At 40.5% G+C, this 10,343-nt stretch overlaps 1 protein-coding gene across 1 annotated transcript; it reads left to right on the top strand.

Annotated features, from left to right (window-relative positions):
* Positions 1 to 6,304: 6,304 nt before the first annotated feature.
* LOC139071734 (zinc finger protein 408-like) lies at positions 6,305 to 10,343 on the top strand. The gene is made up of 4 exons (XM_070554696.1): positions 6,305 to 6,410; positions 7,267 to 7,465; positions 8,597 to 8,655; positions 9,068 to 10,343. The coding sequence occupies exons 2-4, from the start codon at positions 7,271 to 7,273 to the stop codon at positions 9,126 to 9,128; spliced, it is 315 nt and encodes a 104-aa protein (XP_070410797.1). The 5' UTR covers positions 6,305 to 6,410; positions 7,267 to 7,270; the 3' UTR covers positions 9,129 to 10,343.

The raw sequence follows: 10,343 nt of genomic DNA, 5'->3' as shown, positions 1-10,343 counted from the left end.
TGAGTGGACTATTAAACACGTTTGGGATTGACACAGACACAGATTTATCTCAACAGAGCATGGATTTATCTACAAGTATTTTGATGATGAGCAAGGAACATTGACTAAATTCATTTTTGTACTATCAAATGAATTTTGAACTAGATCTTGTTAAGGACAAACTGGTACAACTCTGCCAGAAAAAAACAAACGTAACGACCTGTGTTTGGTTTGTGATCACAAGGGGGTGCTATCATACACATTCTACTTCTGAGAGAAAAAAAACAAGAGTTGAAGAAAACATGTGCTAGCTATCTTATCTGCATTTTTAAGCTAGATTCCATGAGCAACTAGCCTGGCAAGCCAGATTAAATAAATGTATTATTTAGTGGCCATGCTCCATTGACGGCTCTCGGTTGTGGGGCGGGTTCTACCGTTGTATTTCAAATGATCTCCGCATTCCACTGGACAATGAATACTCTTGTTTCACTCTGTTGAATCATCCCACCCACCAGGCATATAGAGAGTGCCCTGATTGGCCCACAAAGCGGATAAAGCTCTGTGATTTGTTCACTAAGCAGATAGAGCACTATGATTGGCCCTCTATTATGGACCAATCACAGCTCTTTTTGTGTTTGAAACCCCTCTAGAGAGCTGTGATTGGCTAGACAGAGTCCTGGTAGGAGCTGCTGAGGTTCCAATGGAGCATGCCTAGACCAAACTTTGCAAAGCAAAAATTTGGTCTAGTTCACTAGGCTAATGAGCAACAGCAGCACAAACGATAATTTTAGCAGCACAAGCCAGCACAAACGTAGCACAATTGATTTACACCAGTTTTGTTTGATTCCATTAATGTGGGGGGGCTGGTTGACCTCTGATGACCTCCAGAAATTTTTATTAATATCTTTAAAACGATAGTAGCACAAACGAAAATTTTTGCAGCACAAACCAGCACAAATGTAGCACAATGGTTTGATACCACTTTTGTTGGATTTGAAGAAGGTGGGGGGGCTGGTTGACCTTTTGACCTTTACATTTTCATTAATATCATCAAGACAGAAGCAGCACAAACGACAATTTTAGCAGCACAAACCAGCACAAACGTAGCACAATTGATTGACACCAGTTTTGTTCGATTTAATTAATGTGGGGGGGCTGGTTGACCTCTGATGACCTCTAGACATTTTTATTAATATCTTTAAAACGATAGTAGCACAAACGAAAATTTTTGCAGCACAAACCAGCACAAACGTAGCACAATGGTTTGATACCACTTTTGTTGGATTTGAAGAAGATGGGGGGGCTGGTTGACCTTTTGACCTTTACATTTTCATTAATATCTTCAAGACAGAAGCAGCACAAACGACAATTTTAGCAGCACAAACCAGCACAAACGTAGAACAGTTGATTGACACCAGTTTTGTTTGATTCCATTAATGTGGGGGGGGGGCTGGTTGACCTCTGATGACCTCCAGAAATTTTTATTAATATCTTTAAAACGATAGTAGCACAAACGAAAATTTTTGCAGCACAAACCAGCACAAACGTAGCACAATGGTTTGATACCACTTTTGTTGGATTTGAAGAAGGTGGGGGGGCCAACTTCACTCAGGTGCGGTACAACTGGTAGAACACCTTTAAAAAGCATTCTGACACCCATAGGTATTGCAGCAAACAGTATGGCATATTCTTTGGGAGTTGCTGGAAATTTATATGTGTTTAGGAGTTCTGTGTAAGACATAAGCTGTCCATTAGTATTATACAAATGATTCACAAAAATGATCTGTTTCTCAACCCAATTAGAGAAAAACAATGATTTATTTTTATACACTATGTTCCTGTTATTCCAGGTCAAGTATGTATGGGGAGTAAAATTATGTTTATAAATCAGTGACCAGGCTAATAGAACTTGTTTGTGAAACATTGAAAGTTTTTCTGGAAGCTTTCCTACATTGTAGTCACAACCCAGGATAAAAGTTAGACCACCAAATTTAGAGAAGATATAGTGAGGAATAAAATTCCAAATGGAGACAGGATTTTTAAGAAAATGTTTTGCCCAGTTAATTTTAAACGTGTTGTTTAAGGTAGTGAAGTCCAAGATATTGAGTCCTCCATGTTGATAGTCGTTCATTATTACACTCTTTCTAATGTAATGTGTTTTGTTTTTCCACAAGAAGTTGAAGAGTATTCGGTCAATTTCCCCACAAGTTCTGTTGTCCACATGCAGAGATATGGCAGCATAAGTCAGGCGAGACAAACCTTCTGCTTTGGAGAGCAACACTCGTCCTCTTAAACCTAAATCTCTTTGTTACCACTGATTTAACTCAGATTGAGTTTTTTTAATTATTGGAGAGAAATTAGAGGTAATTCTGGTGTTTTGATCTTTACAGATAATCAAGCCTAAATTAAATCAGACTTCTTATGCATCCGTATTGGGGTTTAATTCCAAGAGCATCTGGCTGCAGACATCAGCTGGCGTCTTTGCCGTGACAGGAAATGACGTATCCGGAAAAACAAGTGTCATTACCTTCGCCGGAAGTCATTACCTTTGCCGGAAGTAGTTTTTTTCGGGTCATTACCTTTGCCGGAAGTAGTTTTTTTTTCTTGAATACGCTTTATTGACAAAGCACAAAAGTAGTTTGGATTTGTCAAAACCATACCGTGTCGTTTTTCTCTTCGATTTGTACACATTTAAGAGAAAAATTACACGGTGGGTCATTACCTTAACCAGAAGTCATTACTTTCACTGGAAGTAGTTTTTTAAAAAACAAAACTTACCGGATAAAGCTTTTTATTTCGGATTTTTTTTTTCTCTTCAGATCTGGACCGGCAAACTTAAGTAACGTTGTTACCTGCGTTGCATGAAAATTGAATATTAAATCCCTTTGTTCTTCAGACAGGAAATTTTAATGACAGTAGTACATACATACATACATATACATACACACACACACACACACACACACACACACACACACACACACACACACACATATATGTATATATACACACACACAATACAAGGCTGTAAAGTGAATTAAAAAACATATGGATAAAATGAGAACACGTTAAACTAAGACTTTTCAAAATGTGCAAACAAAATATTACTGGCTAAATATTCAGTTTTATTGTTAAGCCCAAGATGAACTTTTGACCTACACCAATTGCTAAAGTACAGGACTCCCAGAAGCAGTGAAAAACATTTCAGCAACACTCCTCTCTCACCAGCAACAAAAATTAGTTATTAAATATCCATAACACTGTCCTATTGTGTATCAAAGCAGCTCATTGCAACAGAATTTAACTACTACAGCTGATAACTATTTAGCTAGTTGGTATTTATTTTGAGTGAAAAACAATAAAACCAAAGAAACACTTTATTTCACAACCATTTTATTTTGGGTACAAATGAATTTGCTGAAGCATGGCTTTCTCAACTGCATATCGATTCATCCCCTCCCATTTTTCCAACACTTTTGTTACCTGAAAAACATGCAGGATTACTTCAACGTCGTCGTCTTCCTCCGCTTGTCCGGGTCCAGGTCGTGGGGGCAGCATCCCAACTAGGGAGCTCCAGACCGTCCTCTCCCCGGCCACCTCCACCAGCTCCTCCGGCAGGACCCCAAGGCGTTCCCGGACCAGATTGGAGATGTAACCTCTCCAACGTGTCCTGGGTCGACCCGGGGGCCTCCTGCCGGCAGGACATGCCCAAAACACCTCCCTGGGGAGGCGTCCAGGAGGCATCCTGACCAGATGCCCAAACCACCTCAACTAGCTCCTTTCGATCCAGAGGAGCAGCGGTTCTACTCCGAGTCCCTCCCGGATGTCCGAGCTCCTCACCCTATCTCTAAGGCTGAGCCCGGCCACCCTGCGGAGGAAACTCATTTCGGCCGCTTGTATCCGCGATCTCGTTCTTTCAGTCATTACCCAAAGCTCATGACCATAGGTGAGGATTGGGACGTAGATCGAGCGGTAAATCGAGAGCCTGGCTTTCTGGCTCATCTCCCTCTTCACCACGACAGATCGGTTCAGCGTCCGCATCACTGCAGACGCTGAACCAATCCGCCTGTCGATCTCCCAATCCCTCCTACCGTCACTCGTGAACAAGACCCCGAGATACTTAAACTCCTCCACTTGAGGTAGGACCTCTCCCCCGACCCGGAGTTGGCAAGCCACCCTTTTCCGGTCGAGAACCATGGATTTGGAGGTGCTGACCCTCATCCCAGCTGCTTCACACTCGGCCGCGAACCTATCCAGCAAGAGCTGAAGGTCAGAGCTGGGTGAAGCTAGGAGGACCACATCATCCACAAAAAGCATAGACGAGATTCTCCTGCCACCAAACTCTGTTAAGGATTACTTCATACACTGTCAAATGTCGAAAAGTTACTTTTATACCAATCACTGCTGAAGACTGCGTTGTACCTCTGGAACAAGGACATCAAACACCAAGTCCAGAAACTGGAACTCTCTCTTCTTTATTAGTTTATCTATTCCTGAGCATGAACCAATCCGCTCTGTCAGCTCGTCAACCTATAAAACACGTTAACATAAAAATGAACAAAACGTTCCTCTCAGCATTAGACAACGGACCCAGGTGGCCCACTGACCATGCATCCACATAAATAAATGTGATGCAGCTTATTGTAAGTCAGTATACATTTACCTGTGCATCAGCAAAGTGGAACATCAGTGGCTTTAGTCTTTGCTTTAATTTAAGCGAGACACCTGGATTGTGCCAGATACATGCGGCCAGACTTCACTCCACCGCTGCAGAGATCCTTATACACAGTCTGAGTAGAGACAAGAGTTAAAAATAAGCAACATTACCACAGAAAACAAGGGATTGCATTATCCTATGTCCAATTTTAGAGTCTTAATTTATTATAATTAAACATTACCTTGATTTCCCCATCTCAAATCACTGCCTGTGTTCCATTTTTCAAAGCCTCGATTGTCCTGTAATTTAGATAAAAATACATCTTATTAGCAAATGAAGAATACAAGCACATGTAAGGAGTTTTGTCAGGGTCACTTGAAGAAGTCCGATATTCATTTTAGATCTATATTTAAGGCCTCTAACTCCTGAATGATTTGCAGCTACATGTGCTTAAATCCGGTAATATTAATATAAACCAAACCCGATCAAAGCAGTCAGTCGACAAAAATATCTATTTTTTATAAGGTTAGGATTATTCTGAAACAGAATCAGAAGGAGGGCGGCATTAATTAGAGAAGTGGCTACTATTTCAAAGTTATTGTACCTGTTGCAGGACACCTGATTTGTGCAACCACAGTAGAATGACCCAGCACACCACACACAATAACTGAAAAATATTTAGAGATATTGAAAGCTAAGCTTGTCCAGAAAATACATTTTATTTCTGGGTGCACAGGACCAGTTCCAGTGTGGGCCAGATGCTGAAAAATAAATTCAAAAATCTGTCTTTTTGAAGTTTCACAAATCAGAGGAAGGTTTCACAAATCACAAACTATGTTTTATGCATTCCTACGAGCCCAGAATAATCTAAAACAGGTTTGAAGAGTGTATGTATTGTAGGTTTTGAGCTAGAGCAGAATAAAAATGGTCAGAGTAGAGAAAAATTGGGTGTATTAGCCCTTTAGCCATTTCCCGAATCGGAAGCTAACTTTAGCCTCGTATGAAAACTAGTGATTGAAACCACTTACAAATCTCTGAAAATCTACGCTTTTTAATTAAAAAAGGGTATTAATAACGTTTCAGTCAAGTCAGTATTAGAAATCGTGGTCTTTATATCATATCTAAATTATATATAAAGTTAATATTATTACTTTAACTGTTTTAACAAACAGGGAGACCAGAAATTCAAATAGCTAAGTTAAAGCTAAGCTACAATTGCTGATAGCTTTATTTATGTATCTTTTGTGTTAGCTAGCTTGTGATCTCCCTGCATTAGTTTTAAGACTGCGTGATAATATTGATACAATTAGCTATGAAACATGGTGCCTTTGCAGTAATTCTCTGGTAAAGCTTTAAAAGCTACAGTGCCTACATTTAAGAACTAAGAACGATTGCAACAATTAGTTAATTTCATCCTTATCCTTCTTTCTTTATCTATCATCCTTATCCTTACCTTTCCTCAATTGAAACCCGCCGAGTATGGTTGAAACAAAAACAACGTAGCGGCCGCCAAAAAAAGACCAACTTCCTGCCGAGGTCTTTCGCTCGTCGATTTTCCGGTAAAAGTAATGACACGCCATCTTGCTCTCGACACACCAGCTGATGTCTGCAGCCAGGTCCTACTCTTTAATTCTGCGGAACCCAAGTCTTCAAGCTATGTTTCTTACCGGGATTCCGGTTATATGTATTCTGGCTGGATAACGATAGCTTTCCCAGAGTTTTTGCTGGACTAAAAGATAGAACAAATCTTTTCAAAACGCCGAACAAATACAGTGTATGTAGAAAGTAATTTTATTTTGTAAGCGATTTTTTAAACGGTTCATGTCTCACAGATATCTGCTTATTGTTTAGCTAGTCGCTGCTCTCGGGCTGTTTGTTTAAAAAACACCTAAATCTACCGTCAGCACTGGCCTGTGCGACGTATTTAGAAACAGTCTGTATACATGTATTTTAACCATAACGATATTATCACGGGAACTTAGTTACTAATTCTGTGTAGCTTACAGCTAACCGATTAGCTCTGGTTCAATATATATTGGCCAACAATGAGTTTCTCTGCGTTACGAGTCTGGTTGGCTGCATACAATTAATATGTTTTTGTTTACAGTTATTTTTGTTAATATAATTAAAGCAGATTGCATCCTTATTTATTATGTAGTGTTACCTCAGACAATTATAAAAGCGACGTTCTTTTAATATTAGTGTGAACATTTCTTTGCGTCTTTATTTTTTCAAATTTTCATCAAACATGGATTCAAAGTTTCTGTGCTTTGACCAGTGTGGATTTTTAGCCCATGTAAATCAGCCACTTTGGTTTTATATTTGAGCGAAGAGATTTGTTTGTGGAACAGCATTTTCTTGCCCAATAAATAACAAATTATAAAGTGTATATTGTATTCTCTTCAAGTTTTTTGCTTAAAATAATCTAAGAGACTTGTCATATTTCATACAAATAAAATTTGTATACATATAAATTAAGTTTTGATTAAACAGTTTCCAACCATTATTACTGTACTCGTTTCACAGTTTAGGGCCTCTAGCATACAGATCCTGAATGCTACATTTCATAAAGTCTCCCAAAAAGGCATAATTGTAACCCATGACCTTTGTTTTTTATGTTGTTCCTACAGGCTGATGGCTCGTCACTTTCCTCCTGTCCCCTCTGATGTCACCTACTTTCTGTCCTCAGTTCTTCCTCGTGGTTTTGCTTTGGGGCCTTCGCTGCTCTGTGAAGGCAGTGTAGGGCTTTGGTGGGTCGGCCACCCGCTGGAGGCCGGGACTCTGCTGGGAAAAGAAGGCGACACAGACTGGATCTCCAAGAGTTACCCGGTAACCTACAACTGATGCAGCAAACTCACAACAAACAACAGCGGTGTTAGTTAGACCCTCACAGGAAGTCAACAGACCAATCACCTACATTATATTTATAGACTGGATATGTCTCCCCATTCTTTTCATTTTACCCCTTCAGCTAATAAAAGTCATAATTCAGACCTTCGTTCCTGCTCGATGCAGCAGACACTTTTAAAACGGCTTCACTTATTGAACATTGTGTTGAGTTCATACAAACCAAACACATGGGCTGTTTTCTAACTGCTTTTCTTCATTTGATCATCTGCACTTGTCCATACCCCAGAAAGTAGAATTGAAATGCTGCTGATTATGTGATTGAGATATAGCCTCCAAACATCTGGAGCTTCCACATGTTTGATGCTGCACCTCTACTAGGACAAGCATTGCAATATAATGGAGCATACGTCTATTAAACTGTCTGAGTCCATCGTGTCTGACTGACTTAACGTTTGTTTCATCAGCCTTGAAATCCTTCGCAACCTGTCTCTGTCTAGTGAGACTGTATAACCATTTAATGAAGCGCTGACCCCATGGGAAGATAATGGTAAATGTATTTGCATAGTGCCTTCTAGGGTCCTACAACCCCCCCCCCAAGGCACTTCACAATGCAGTCAGTCATTCATGCATTCACACACACATTCACACGCTGGTGATGATGAGCTATAATGTAGCCACAGCTGCCCTGGGGTGCTCTGACGGAAGCAAGGCTGCCAAACACTTGTGCCACCGGTCCCTCCAACCGCCAAGGTCTGTCTTGCCCCAGGACACAACAGCGATGATCGTTCAACCCTCCAATTACTGGACAACCCACTCTCCCTTCTGAACTACTGCTGCCCATAATGAATCTGTCCTTGTAATTTTCACCAAATATTCCACCGAGGAAAAATTATGAGAAGAACCAGCAAGGCGCTTCTCATGTGAAATGATTTCCAATGGTTCTGCAATCTGAGCTCAACCTGTCCATCTACCATCTGAGTCCAACACTGACGATATTTACTACCAGAAATATGAAAGTACATACTTTATCCTGCTAGGAAAACAAAACCTGTGCATTCAGATGCTAACAAAATCTTTTTGGAGATAATGCAAATGTCTGGTTTTTTTTAGACACTGATGGAGATGTCAGCAAATCAAGAAGCTCCATTACAAAGAGCCCCCTGGATCAAGTAAGTTCACACAAAGTTAAGGTTTATGCTGAGTTCTTTTAATTATTTTATATCCAAGGCTGATCAAAGTCTTAGCGACGGTCCAATTTAAAACCTCAGACAAACGTTTGAAGGTTTGACCTACAGATGGCGATGTGTAACTGTTAAAGGGTTCAGCATCACTGGAATTACAGTAAAACCTTGGATGGAGCCATGGGAGTGTTTGTGTGAGTTGATTCCTAAAAGGCGATAAACTCATTATGTGAAGTTAGTGGCATAAAGAGAGTAAGATAAAGAAAAAAAAAAAGATTTTTAGTCTAACCCATACTTGTCGACAACACTCTTATCAGACTTTTATTTTTACGTTTTGCCTCTGTCTCAGAGCCACGTTATGTGACGTTTTTCAATAATTATAATTTTTAAATTCATGTAGAAGTTCCTGTATGCTGCTGGTACAGCCCATTTCCTTGGGAAAACGTCCTTTAGTGTTTTAACTTCTTCACAGACGTTATTATCGTAGTCTGTGGGTGTGTAATTATCAGACTGGGAAACTGCCGGACTCTCTTTGCTGTCTCAACCTGTAACATTTCTCCTCTAAACTTCAGCAGCTGTATTGTCTGTAATGCTGTTAATCTTTTATTTAAAAATGTGAATGAAAAACAAAAGAAACTCATGTTGAAAAATCCAGACTTTTTTGTTAAAGGTGAAATATGTTCAGCTGCCATTTAATAGCTGATGTCTTAATTAAAATCAGAAACTCCTCCTATTTCTGTTGTCTTCAGACTGGTCCAATCCCCCCGTGGGCTTGATGGTGTATTTTGTCTGTCTTTTATCTTTTTTTTTTCTTCTTGACGGTTGCATCTGTGACAACATTGTCTCTTGCTCCAGGCTGTGTACTTCTAGGTGTCCTGATTAAACACTGCCCCAGTTTTCTCTCCCACAGAGTGAAACTGTGAAAAGAAAAGCAACATCTTGTTGATATTGTTGACGGACATTCATGTTTTGTAGTTTTCCTTCTGTGAATGAGCTGGTACGTGCACGTGCTTCTGCACCTCAAGTGATTGGTTGCACCGTGGGTGTGGTTATAAATATAAGCGCACACCTATTGTTTGGTATATTTTTGTTTGTGCTGGCCTGCATTATGGTGGCGGGGTGTACTGGGGAGAAATTTCTGTTGACCGCTGTCTCATCAATTTACACCTCGAAAGATCTGCACTGTCTATGAAGTATTGTTTGGCATCTAATCACCATCGATTACACCCAAGGCCGAATTAACCATATGGGCAACTGGGCAATTGCCCAGGGCCCACAAACTCTAAAGGGCCCAAGGCATCAAGGGCACGAGCAAAATACTGTAGGCCTATCTGTAACCTCCCGCTTTATATTAAACTAGGGTGACCGTCCTGTTTTCCCCGGACATGTCCACTTTTCACTCTCTGCCCGGGCGTCCGGACTGGGGGTTCTTGTATTGATGAAAATGTCCGGCTTTTCATCCAGGAGCAGGGATCGAATTATGGGGGGAGCTGGATATCCTACACATCCAGGGGAGCCGGAAAAAAGTTGTCTACCGATATTACATCATTCATGGACTCTTGAGCAGAGAGCACAGAGAGCGGCAGAGCGATGATCGTTGTTGTGCAGTGCTCCAGGCTGCCGCGTCCAGCGCACGGTCCATTCTCAAAGTGGCGCAACCAAAAAACTATAATTAG

This window comes from Nothobranchius furzeri, chromosome 9 (genome assembly GCF_043380555.1).
Source record: "Nothobranchius furzeri strain GRZ-AD chromosome 9, NfurGRZ-RIMD1, whole genome shotgun sequence".
NCBI lineage: Eukaryota > Metazoa > Chordata > Actinopteri > Cyprinodontiformes > Nothobranchiidae > Nothobranchius > Nothobranchius furzeri.
This window is presented reverse-complemented; position numbering and strand designations above follow the sequence as displayed.

What these genes read in the sequence shown, in the direction of transcription:
- LOC139071734 (XM_070554696.1), top strand. Translation starts at nt 7,271, where the DNA reads ATGGCTCGTCACTTTCCTCCTGTCCCCTCTGATGTCACCTACTTTCTG. An exon ending in GGATCTCCAAGAGTTACCCG is followed by an intron (nt 7,466 to 8,596) that starts GTAACCTACAAC and finishes GGTTTTTTTTAG; the next exon opens with ACACTGATGGAGATGTCAGC. An exon ending in CAAAGAGCCCCCTGGATCAA is followed by an intron (nt 8,656 to 9,067) that starts GTAAGTTCACAC and finishes AAATTCATGTAG; the next exon opens with AAGTTCCTGTATGCTGCTGG.